At 38.4% G+C, this 13,885-nt stretch overlaps 1 protein-coding gene across 4 annotated transcripts in view; it reads right to left on the bottom strand.

Annotated features, from left to right (window-relative positions):
• The window catches only part of LOC131255408 (alpha-N-acetylglucosaminidase-like), a 169,818-nt gene that overhangs the window by 124,101 nt on the left and 31,832 nt on the right, over positions 1-13,885 (bottom strand). For all 4 annotated transcript variants that reach the window (XM_058256113.1, XM_058256114.1, XM_058256112.1 and 1 more), the window contains one exon: positions 7,553-7,634. In XM_058256113.1, coding sequence (XP_058112096.1) covers positions 7,553-7,634 — 82 coding nt within the window. The remainder of the gene's footprint in view (positions 1-7,552; positions 7,635-13,885) is intronic.

Below are 13,885 nucleotides of genomic sequence, written 5' to 3' on the forward strand. Positions count from 1 at the left end.
ACCGGTATTACGTTTCGTACAGCACCCTTCGGGATATGGATACGTGTCGGTTATCGCACAGGACATATCGTTTGTATCATGTAATGTATTGCACTTTTTAGGAAACATGCAGAAACATTGAGCAATTGGTCTAATTTTTCAATGAAACTTCAAGGATTGTTAAAAAAAACATTAATACACACTTCTAAATTAGGGATTTTTCCCGTAAGCCGCCTATCTTTTGGTTTATGGACCGAAAAACTGTTACTTTTAAATTATTTTTCCAAAACAGCATTTTATTTGCACCGTTAGCCTTGGAACCGCTCACCATGAGTCTCTTAGGCAGTTTGACCAGAGTATTATCATATTAACGAAATTACACTTTTTCAGCTTTTTAAGCGAAACTTTACTTTTACTTTAAGAAATCTGCAAAATGAGGTGGGCCCAGCTTCCATCATTCTTGTTGCAAATTTGAGCCATTCATCATTTTTGCCACCTCATTTTAGGTCATGAACCCAAAATTCATGCAGATCTAGTGCACATGTGGTTCTCATGACAAGAAAAAGTTGGTCGTGACTTGCTACCATTGAAACTATCAATGGTCTATTTTTGAATGCTTTTAGGCCATTCAAACTGTTGAAAAGGCATTCCCAATGGTTCAAAAGGCCATTCCCAGTGGGCCTCAACATAACTATCAAATTTTGCCCTGATTTAAAATATTGGTGGCACCATGCAAGCTTGAAGGGTGTAGGTTCAACATGCACTGTTATCTGCCGTGTGGCCCACCTTAGCTTCGGATCTGGATAATTTTGTCCCGAGGTTGAATCATAATTTCGTGAGGAGAATGATTGAGGCTCGGATTTTTGCAAAGAAACACAATGAGGACCATTTCACACCCACATCTCACATCTGACACGTCAGTGACAGGTGACATTTTCATGCAACCACCATTAAATCTGATGGGCCCACCTTCATGATGCTTGTCGTAAATCCAAACCATCCATCATTTCTGCCATTTCATTTTAGGACGTGTGCAAAAACCCAGGCAAATTCAATACAAAGCTGGGTCCAACAACAAGAAAATGATGGTTTGAAAGGCCATGGTTCAATATGCATTTTTACCTGCTATGTGACCCACCTGAGCTTCAGATCGGGATCATTATTTGACCCAAATAATAAATTCATAGTATGAAAATGATGGATGTATCAGATTTTTCATAAAAGAATATGATGGGCCCCACATGCCGCATATAAATGTGCATGTGAAGATGGAGTGGAATGCTCCTAATAGGACTATCTTAATCGTTCAAAAAATTGGTCTACATAAGGACCATCTCGTGGAGCATCCATGGTGGGGCCACAAAACACATTAATGGTTCCAATTACTGAAACTTGATCCATTAGCAACTAGGTCTTAACACAAGGTACTCTTGGACTTGGTACACATGGTATGCTAATCTCCAGATTATCTACCTTTATGATGAACCACGGACCATGTTATACTTGCGTCGCATCCTTCCATGAGGCGGCTAATATGATGAATGATTAGGATCTTGATGGGGACATCACCGCGCACACGCGCACGCACGCCGCCCCCTACGCACGTATGCCAGAAGGACCCCACCGTCGATTTGGATCGATGACAACGTTAGGAGACGAAGTTTTGATTCAAAAGAGTGGGCCTGAAATCAAGAAAAGCCCACCATGGGATCTCATGATCGTAGCCCACTAGTCGGATTGATTTCATATTTTAGGTTTTGCATATTGTTATTATTTAGAACATCATGAACGCTTTAGATTCCTTTGTTTGGTTTTTATTTTAGTTTACTTCATCGCCAAGCAATAGGTTGCGCACATGGCGCGAGTTTTGGGGTATAAGGTTTTCCTATAAATAGGCACCCCTTGTAGTTCGTTTGATTCATTGAAGATTAATAAATATTCTGCGTTTTCCTACTCTCTGAGTTGTGAAGCCTAATTGAGTGCGAAGCCCTCCATTCATCTAAGGATTAACTGTCGTGGTGCGAAGCCACATCTATCTCGATTCGCCCCCATCCATCGCCATCTCTACTACCCATCTTCTACCATCCCTTCTTCTCATCTCACCCCATCATCTACACTTCAAATCAATCATCTATTGCAGCAATTCTCCTCTCCACATCAGAATTTCAGAATCTGGCCCTACAGGAGAGCTGAAACTTTGGCGGAGCACCACACACAAACCGTATATCGGATCAAGCTGAGATTTAAGGGTTTTGGAGTCCATCCCTGTCCGACCAGGGCCAAGGTGGCCTTTTTCTAAATAGTGGGCCCCACACACGTGCGGCCGGGATCACACGCATGTGCGTCGGGGTCATTGTTGTTGTCCACGCGTGTGGTACTTCTCTGGTTCGTCTCTCTCCTCTCTTTCACTCCGCTTTCACCCAAAATACTTAAACCTAACCCTAAATTACTCAAATCTCCAATTTTATGCCCTTTTTCTTACCCTAGGGTTCCCCAAATTGGAATTTCTGAGTACCTTGGATTAGGGACTGATTACTAAGCATGTGTGGATGATTATTTCTTATCTTTGAGTATCGTTTGGTTCATAATTTTCATTAATCCAGCCTTATCATATGTAGGCCTGGACCCGCATAGATTCCCCTTAATTGAATGTTTGGACTTTCATGTGGGATATGGAATTTATGTAATTGCTTCTGAACTAACGTGATCTTAAGCCTGAAATCTCGCATATCATATTTAATTTTCATGTCCTGCATCAGATCTGGTCCAATTATACCACGTTTGCAACAATGACACAAAATTTACCAAACACGGGCACATGCACAGAATAGCAAACATGTTCAAAACCATATGCAAACACATTGAAATGGGTTTTGGACATGAAACAAAGTAAAAGCATGGTTAGTCACTTGTAAAGAGGGCAAATTTGTCATTTTCCCGATTAACAGAACCTTTCAATTAGTCGAAAGTTGTCCAAGTGGTAGAAAGTTTGTATATGAAAACAGTAGGTTGTTATGGAGAAAGAGTTTAAAAGTAACAGTTTTTCAGTCCGTAGACCAAAAGATAGGCAACTTATGGGAAAAATCTCTTTAAATTATAACATCACAAAACAAGTGCACATGATAGGTTTCATTTGTATAGGGTCCAAAGCTATGCGTAATCTCATTGAATTGATGCTTCTATATTCAAAGTGAATTCATAACAATTATAAATGTAAGAAGACATGAGATGGAAACACAACCAACAAAATAAACAATTAAATTTTTATTATTTTTAATTTAAAAATTTTTGAAAAATATAAAAAATAAATGAATCAGTAGATCATGCCAACCTCATACAAGTTTGATTTCATGTTTGGAGTGTAAGATTGCAACCAATTTGGGAGAAATTGGAGATATTTTGAATTTTCCCCAATTTCCCACAAATCGGACCTCATACCCTCAAATTTCGAAATTAAAGTGTATATGATGATCATTTCAGCAAACACTCGTAAATACTATGAAATTTGACTTAATTGACATGTGATAGAAATGAAAATTCAAAAAAAAATAATAATAATAATTTGTTATTATTTTTAATTTAAAAATTATTTTTCCAAAAATTCCCAAAAACTTCGTGAATCAGTAGATCGGGCCTCATGCATGTTTGATTTCGTGTTTGGAGTATAATATTGCAAGCAATTTGAAAGAAATTATGAAAATTTCGAATTTTCCCAATTTCCCCTAAATCGGACCACACCTACCCACAAATCTCGAAATCAAAGGTTCAAATCCTTGATTTTCCATGCAAAACATGAAAAATGAAGGAATTCCAAACCTTTTCACACTGATTTTGTATGATTTAAAAGAAATGGATCAAAATGCAAAATAACTCACCAAATGAGAACCAGCCCCAATTCCTTTCAAATCTTGATTCTGCTCTGATATCTACATTTTTCTACAAAAAGATTGCAAAGGTCTAACCAAAATTAAACTAGAATATGTTTATAAGAGGAAAGATTGAAAGAAAATAGAGGAAAAAATGATGTAGAATAGGTTTTTGGGAGAAATGTGGTTCGTTCCTGTAAAATATCGACGATATCTGTCGATATCAACAAATATCATCGATACACGGAAACTTTACAAAGAGAAATTGACAATAATATCACGATACCATCGGCAAACTGTGATACATTACCGATAACTTTTTTTAAACGAGATACATTACTGATAACATGTGATACATTGTGCAATACATGAAATTTTCTAAATTTCAGGCCTGTATCATATCTCCTAACTACGATACCGATAATATTTGCCGATATTATCGATACTGCAAACATTGGTTGCATACGAATTGATTTTGAATATAGATGCATCACTTTTGTTAGACAGCACATAGTTTACGACCTTATACAAAAGGAAACTTATTATGTACACTTGTTTTGTGATCTTTTGATTTTTAAGTGTGTAATGATGCCTTTTTTAACATCCCTGAAACTTTTATTAAAAAATTCAGCCAATTTCCCAATGTTTCCCAAAAATGGAGAAACATTACGCGATACATCCAATATTTCCCATGAGATAACCAATATGTTTTCATATCCCAAGGGTGCGATACATCCATCTATACTAGTATTGAAAACATTGGTTAAGGATACATAATCCATAAATCTCTCTCATTCATTGTATTTGTCCCCAGTTCTACATGCTCCGGAACTATGTAAAAATATCTCGTCTATTAGTAGTCTTGTTGTCTCTTAACTGCAGTGTAACTTTTTTCTATGCCATCTTGTTTTTCAATACCTAAAGATTGGACGGACAATTGGGGGTGGTCACGAGAGTACTAACTCTACTTGTTTCATTCATCAATCTATGTTACATCTGCATTTTAGTCTTCTTGTAGTGTTGATGTGAATAAGGATCGAGGCCAAGGTATTTCATAGCAGCAATAGTGGCCATAACGGTCACCACCATTACCGATACGGGTATCAGCCGTAATAGCCGATATGGGGGCGTAACAACTATTAGGACCCCTGTAACGGTCGATTTTTTTTATTTTTTTTGCCTGAAAAATTCTGGAAAAACATCTAAAAACTCTAGAATAATGTAAGTATTCTAAATATATATATTCATTTTTTTTTTAACAAGTTTATGGTAGCATAATAGTCCACTTTTTGGTGAGAGTGTTGTATCGAGGTATCTAGTGAATTTATGAACATGGTTATATGTCTCTAATGTTTACACATTGCAATAAAGCATTAGAACTAGAAATCGAAAAAAAAAAATGCATAAATACCACTTTTTTCGATTTTTTGAAAAAATGGCCCTTGGAGCTTTTATTCGCCCAAATCGCTTCAAACTACGGTTTTAATCCTAAAAACTACAATAAGAGTCGTCAAAATGTAGATTGATCTAGAAGAGTTTTGGGGAAAAAAAAAGAGAGGAGAAAATGGATTTCAATATAAAAAAGTGGCCATTTTTTTACCATTACGAGGGTACCTGCTGTTACAGCACCCGTAACGGCCGATATGGTCCCGAAAAACCAACTGCCCCGTTTCACCCCCGGACCGCGTAATGGTCAAAGCCGTTTCCTATACATATTGGCCTTTATGACCGTATCGTAATAAATACGGAACGCCTAGATCGAGTAACATATTGGCATCGAAGTTTAGGACATGTACCTTTATCTACCTTGAAATTGCTTCTTCCTTTATTGTTTCTTTCTAATAAATTGCAAGAAATTTAGTGCAAGTTCTGTCAACTAGCTAGGCATTGTAGTGCTTCTTTTCCTATCAGTTCAAATAAAATGTATAACTTCATTTTTCCTTAATTCAATCAAATGTTTGGGTTCCATTCCATGTTGTTTCTATTTTTGGATTAAATATTGTCTCATTTATTGGTGATTGTTCTCTGCGGCCTGGATCTATCTTATTAAAACTAAAGCTGAAGTTTTTCATTCTTTAAGATTTTTTATAAGATGGTTCAATATCAATTTGATGCAAAAATTAAAATCTTGTGTTCTGACAATGGCGGGGGAGTACATTGGATCAGAATTTCCTTTTTTTTTTTCCTATTCTTTTCTCTTTTTTCTATTTTTTTCCAAGGTAACACTCCCAAGGATTGAACCTTGGATCACTCACACAAACTACACTCTCTCTACAAGCACATTGGATAAGAATTCAGTCATATTTACTTGAAAATGGTATTGAATCACAAATCTATGTGTCCATACACCCCTCAACAAAAGTGTCTTGCTGAGAGAAACAATTGACACCTTCTTGAGGTGGCACATGAACTTGTCATTGAAGTTAGTGACACTGATCATCTTTACTTCACCTCACCATCATGGTTAAACATTTCATTTGCTCATGTTCTTAGTGATGCAAATTATGTCACAAAAAAAAAAAAAAAAAAGGTTAGCTAAAGAAGGGGGCGCCCTCTCTCAGTATTGGGAGTTCTCTCCTCTTCAATTACCTTTAAAAGAATAATAACAATTGAATTGGATGTTGCATGTTAAGGTTGCATGTAAACAACAAGATGCAGAGATCAGAAACAAAGTTATGTCCATCTAGGATGACAACGAAAGAACATACATATTTCATTAGATGGTATCTTCTAAATGCCACTATGCAATCGACAAATAAAATCTCATCCCCGAAAAAATATTCAATTGTGAATATTGTGAGTTGACATGTATGTAGTGCAAGTGTTCTAAGTATCGGTATCGCTACAAGTTTCGCTGGCCAGGGATACGGAAACAATATTGATATCACTGATAACCGGAAATGCAAGGAAACATGGGGAAAATGGTGGAATTTTCAGCGAAACTTCAGGAGATGTTAAAATGTGCATATTTGTATATTTAGAAATAAAAAATTGCAAAAAGAATGCATACATAACAGGTTTCCATTTAATGGGGCCTTAAAAGCATATGTTATTGTAAGAAATCAGTCCAACCATCCCATCCGGCCTATTTAACCATCCAACCTTCTATCCAAATATCCATCAATGTTGTAAAATATCAACAACACATGATATTTCACCAAGAAATCATCAACAATTGGAAAGGAAACGAAAGATTGTGGTCTCAATATCGCACATGTTGCGATATCGATAAGATCGAGATATTATCAATATTATCGATCACAAATTGAACAATACATATAACCATGTGACCATGAAATATAAAAAAAAATTCTAATAAACAAAATTTTGATGATATCAATACGTTGGCGATATTATTGAAATATCGTCAATACACTTATGATACAAGCATTACCTAGAATTTATATAGTCGAAAATATTGGCGATACATTGGCGATATTACATTGGCGATATTGCATTGGCAATACAAGCGACGCCTAGAATTTACATAGTTGAAAATATTGGCAATTATGTTAGTGATATTGATACGTTGATGATACTTATCGATACATTGCTAATACCTGGAATTTCTGATACTACCAACGTTATCGGTATCGCTACCAATGTTATCGGTATCGCTGAGCTGGAGATATTTCGATAATATCGGAGATAATTCGAACATCATGCAAGTATGTAACATAATATGTAAAACAACATTATACCCTTACCAATTTCCTAGGCGTGTTATTTTTGCCAACGGAAATATAGATTTCAGAATTCCAGGCACATTTCCAGAGAAGGCTGGCAAAACTGCATAAAACAGAAAAAGGTATTAAAATTATTACATCATTTTCCAGAATAAAAAAGAAGAAAAAGCATAATTGAAACTCCCTTCCTTCAATCTTTTTAAACCAAATTCTAAACAATGTGCTTATAATTACCATTCAACAAAATGTGTTTATTATTAATAGTAACATTCTAAAAAAGACAAGAAAAGCTATGCCAACAAGGATACATGTTAATGGAGGTGTAAATTGAGAAAGCAGAAATTTTAGATAAGCATCCACCAGTCATTTTGAGGAAAAAAAATTTCGTTATGGAAACAAAAACGATACATCTAGCCTGCCTTTCACCTTAGAATATGCATTAATGGAAATTGTGCTTCCAAATTCAGGTGTAGTTGCACATACCAAATATTTATAGAACTGAAGGAAGTTTTATTTAACCTAATTTTCTGGTTTAAACGTATCTCACTTCTTCGAGTATTATTCTGAATTTTAACCATACAAATTTTATCTCAGCACCAGTTTTCTAGATTTGTTGGTTAGACAACCATGATTTTCATCACTAGCTCAAAAGCAGAAACTTGATAGGCTATCTAATGTTTACCAATTTTTTTGCCATTTGGAAGTTGTTTGGCTACTAAAGAGTAGTCCACAAAATAGGTGATGAAATGCTCCCACATCAATTTTTCCCTAGTTAGAGAGAACCCATCCTCAGGTTGAGACCTTATGGCTTCACTTGCTATCAGACTGGATAGTTTGATGTCATCACTTGCTTCTTCTTTCTTCGTTTTCTTCCCCATCATGTCATTTCTTCCTACCTAATTGGGAAATAAACACTCTAATTGTGACACCACAAATTTCTGATTGGCTCTTTCACTTAGTCTTGGATGATGACTTTCGAAACAATAGTAAAGACCATAGATCATGCCCTCTAAAGGTCTCCAATAGGAAATACACTAATTAGGAAATAGGCATGCATGCTTATTTTTCTACCATTTTGGGCACTAACGAGGACTTCAAAATAGTCAATTTTTTTATATAAAGATGAGATCTTTTATCGAAAGCCAAGAAACCAAAAACAAAACATCAGAGAAGTTGACAAGAGGTCATCCAAAATTACAACAAACTAAGTACTTCTCCTCAACTACAATGCTGAAAAGCCGAAGAGACGAGAGTCCATTTAATGACTTTCTACCGCGCCAACCCATGTACATCCACCCTTTTAGATTCAACATTGTGAAAATTTTTGTTGCATTGCTCTTTCCAGATTGACCATAACCCAACAAGCATCATGAGGTGCCATTAAACTTGTTTCTTCCACCCCAAATAGACTCCCCCCAAGCTTGAAAAATAATAATAGCAATAAGATAGAGATCCTGGCATGACCTAAGACACCTCAAAATGTCTCCTTAACTGGTTGCATGTAGATGAAGCAAACTCACAAAACATGAACAAATAGTTCCCTGACCTCCTTAAGACAATAAGGAGCATATGTTACTTATCTCCATCCCTCTCATCCTTAGGTTGTCTAAGGTCAGGAACTTGTCCTTCCTCAATAACCATGCAAAAGCCATCTGATGAGGATATCACGTTACATACACCCTTATGTACGTATCAAAGGAGGAGGCGGGCCGCACCGATTTCCCTGTGGCTAGGCGAGTACCCATGATCATGCTGAAGACCCCATGTGCATATGCGGGCATCTGGAAGACCCCACACTAGGAAGATGCACATGGGCCGCTTTATGGAGTGATCCAGACAGTTGGATCGGAAGGATGCGACGATCGGGCTATTGGATCGCATGGATCACATGATCGAGCCATTGATCGTTGATCGTCCACATTAGTTTTAGACTTTATCATATTTTAGGATTTAGGTTTTTTATTATTTTATATTTGGACACATTATGAGTATTTTAGTTGATTTTATTTAGACTATGGTTATTTTCGTTAAAGTTCACAAGACGGGGATTTTTGTAATTTTTGAAACTTCTTGGATCTATAAAAAAAGAAGGGCGTGTGACCTCTCCCTCATTGAATTCCGTGATTAAGAGAGAGAGAGAGAGAGAGAGAGAGAGAGAGGCTCTTGCTTTCTTCTCCCATCTTCATGCGATTTGAAGATACTTTCATACGATTTGGAAGGAAGATTGGTGCGAGGCTAATCTTCATCAACAAAGGTGCAAGGTCTCCATTTACCTCCACACCATCTTCTCCTCTTCCTCATCCAGGTGTTTCTTTAGATTCTTAATTCTCCCATCCCAAATTTTCGTCTTCTCCCAAACCCAACTTTCTCATACCCATCCACAATCGAAACCCTAACCCTAAACCTAAAATTCTCAATTTTCCTACTTTTTGAAATTACCCAAACCCTAATTTTCAACCTAGGTTGTATTAGGTTTCCTATTTTAAAAAAGACTATATCCTATGCTAATTGGATGTCCCCACATCCATTAGATCCTAGTTTCTTTTTATTTAATGATCTTGAGTAACGATGTTGATAGCTTAGGCTAGGATTATGCATGATTTTCTCTTATTTTCATGATATTTATGATGATTATAACGATGTTTGTGTTTTTTTGTTAAATATCTTAATTTAGCTATTTAATCTCACATGTTACTTAGTTCATGCATCGGTCCTGCATTAAATTTGGTATCAGAGCAGTTTACTCAACCCTTTTTTCTAGGTTTTATTGAGTCTCCATATAGATCTAGGCCATATAGGATTTTTGTGTCACATACAGGTTAGAGTCACATCTAGGGTTTCCTTGTGTATGCCCACTCGTTCAGGACGTGGTTTTGGTCTACATCCCACTATGAATCTAGAGCAGCTTGTCGAGGCCCTTAATGCTATCAATAATCGTCTGACGACCATTGAAATGCACAATAGAACCACTGCCACTCAATTAACCGCGACCAATGCGCATGTCAATCAACTTGAGGCCTCCTTACAGGCAAACCACGACACTGGGGAGGACGTTCAATCTCAGGTTGAAAATTAAGTTGATAGGCGGGAGCATGATCGTGCCCAAGGCATTGGCCGTGGTCGAGCACACGTGACACCACCACGTGAGGAACGTTATGAGCGTTATAATCCAGATGCACAAGTCATGAAAGGTGTGAAAGTTGACGCCCCTAGTTTTGATAGTCGCTTGGACCTCAAAGCATTCCTTGATTGGTTGGCAGACATGGACCACTATTTTGAGTGGTATGATATGTCTGATGACCGTCAAGTGAGATTTGCTAAGATGAAGTTGGTGGGTCAGGCCAAACTTTTTTGGACTAACATGGAGTTTAAAATTGAAAGGAAAGGAGAGCCCACAGTTATGCATTGGGCCAACATGAAAGAGGTCCTTAAAGAAAAGTATCTCCCTTTTTTCTTGTCGTCAGAGGCTCCTAGACTAGTCGCAGGCTTTGCGCCAGGGATCCATGACTGTTCCAGATTACATCGCTAAGTTTGAGGAGTACATGATGCGATGTGACATTGAGGACCTGATGGTTACATTGTCCAGATTCAGGATGGCCTCTGATTTGAGATCTAACGAGAACTTTATTCTCATGATGTTGGTACATTGGAGCATATATATCATGTGGTGCAAGACATTGAACACTACCTCAAGGCACCAATTGGTAAGCGTTATGACTCTCGGGATCTAAGTGTCAAGACTTACTCTCAAGGGGCTAAGCCTAACATGGGGAGTCAGTCTAGGCCCTAAATTAGGTCCCAACCCAACCCTAGAGATGTCAAAGGAAAGGGGATAGCGAGTGCTAGCTCTAGGGAAGGTGAGCAAACGCAATGCTTCAATTGCCATGAGATTAGTCACTTTGCGCATCAATGTCCATCGAAAGAGAGGAACAAAACCCTGGTAATTGATGATGGTGAGGAAGAAGGAGATGAACAAGGCGAATTTGAAGAAGAATTTTATCAACCCAACGTCAATGGTGCTAGTGATGAAGAAGTAGAAGGAGAAAAGACCACACCACTTGCAGTAGTCAGGTGCGCCTTGACCAATGCTAAGGAGAATGATGATTGGCGTCGGACTACAATATTTTACACCTATGCAAAATGTGAAGAGAAGAATTGCAAGGTGATCGTCGATAGTGACAGTTGTACTAATGGGGTCTCCACTAGCACTTTATCCCATTTGGGGTTGAAACTTGAACCGCACTCTCAGCCCTATAGAATATCATAGGTGGATGCATCTTCCATACCTGTTACCCAGCGATGTCTCGTGCCCATTAATTTTGGATCCTATTCAGATTTGTTGAGGTGCGACATCTTACTTATGGACGTTGGACACATCATTTTGGGACGACCTTGGCTATTTGACCACGATGTGATGCTATACGGCCGCTCAAATGTATGTTCATTCATGCATCAAGCAAAAAGAAAAAAATTATCTCTAATTCCTCTTCCACCAAAAAGCAATGCGAAGAAGAAAACTGAGGGGAAAGTCGAGTAACCCAAGGGATACGAGGAAATCCCAACCTAAGTCTCACCATGTAATCAACGTCAACAAGTTTGAGAGAGAGACTATAGTGGATTGCGAGAGAAATTACACCTGAGGTTAGTGTAGAGGGACCCCCTAAGGTGAAGCCAATTATGGATGAGTTTCACGATGTATTTCTAGAGGACTTACTAGACGAGCTTCCACCCATAAGGGACATCCAGCATGCCATTAATCTTGTCCCTGGTTCGACTCTACCAAACCTTCATCATTATCGAATGAATCCTACAGAGCACGCAGAGTTGAAGAGGCAAGTAGACGACCTCCTCAGAAAGGGTTTCATTTAAGAGAGCATGAGTCCATGTGTCGTGCTAGCACTTCTCACGCCCAAGAAAGATGGCACATGGTGCATGTGTGCGGACAGTCGAGCGATCAATAAAATCACAGTCAAGTACCGGTTTCCCATACCGCGTCTTAATGATGTGTTAGACATAATGGCAGGTGTCACGATCTTTTCAAAGATTAACCTCAAGAGCAAGTATTGCTAAATACATATATGCCTAGGAGATGAGTAGAAGACAGCCTTCAAGACGAATGATGGGCTATACAAGTGGCTAGTCATGCCCTTTGGCTTGACTAACGTCCCGAGCACATTTATGAGAGTGATGACCCAAGTGTTGAGACCCTTTATAGGTAAGTTCCTTGTGGTGTATTTTGATGACATTCTTATCTATAGCACATCAAAGGAACAACACCTCCACCATCTGAAGTAAGTTTGCAGGGTCCTCAAAACTAAAAAGCTATATGCTAACCTTAAGAAGTGTACATTTATATCAAAGAGTGTTATCTTCTTAAGGTTCATCGTATCATCTGAGGGCATGAGAGCAGACCCCGAGAAAGTCAGTGCCATAGTTGAATGGCTTGAACTGCGCAATATTCATGAGGTGCGAAGCTTTCATGGCTTGGTAACTTTTTATGGGCGATTCATTAGAGGATTTAGCTCCATTATGGCTCCCATCACGGATTGCATCAAGAAAGGGGAGTTTGTATGGACTAATGCTACCTCTAAAGCTTTTAAGGAAATTAAGGGCAAGATGAGCAAAGCCCATGTCATGCGCCTTCCAGACTTTTCTAAAGTCTTTGAGATCACATGTGATGCATCTGGGATAGGTATAGGTGGCATGCTCAGTCAGGAAGGGCACCCCGTTGCTTATTTTAGTGAGAAGTTGAATGAGGCAAAGCAATGATATTCCACCTATGACAAAGAGTTCTATGCGGTCGTCCAATCCTTACGCCATTGGCGGCATTATTTATTACCACAAGAATTTGTCTTGTTCTCTGACCACAAGGCCTTACGTTACCTCAGTTCCCAGAAGAAACTAAACCCTAGGCATACTAAATGGGTCCAATTTCTTCAGGAATACTCTTTCGTTCTTAAACATAAGGCTAGGGTCGATAACAAACCTGTTGATGCCCTTAGTCGTCATGTGGCGCTACTCCAAAGTATGAGAGTGGAAATGACTAGGTTTAATCGGTTGAGAGAAAAGTTTCCTACATGCCCAGACTTTGGTGAGTTGTATGGGTCACTGCGAGACGGTCAATCGACCAACAGTCACAAGTTTGTCATCATCAACAAGTTCCTATTTAAAGGTGACAGACTCTGCATTCCTCGTACCTCCCTCCGTGATTTCCTAGTTTGGGAACTTCGTGCAGGAGGGTAGCTAGTCATTTGGCGAGGGACAAGACCATCACCCTTGTGGAGGATAGATTTTATTGGTCAAGTCTCAAGCGAGATGTAGCCAAGATTGTCGGGCAGTGCAGGACTTGTCAAC

The sequence above is a fragment of the Magnolia sinica genome, chromosome 9 (assembly GCF_029962835.1).
Source record: "Magnolia sinica isolate HGM2019 chromosome 9, MsV1, whole genome shotgun sequence".
NCBI lineage: Eukaryota > Viridiplantae > Streptophyta > Magnoliopsida > Magnoliales > Magnoliaceae > Magnolia > Magnolia sinica.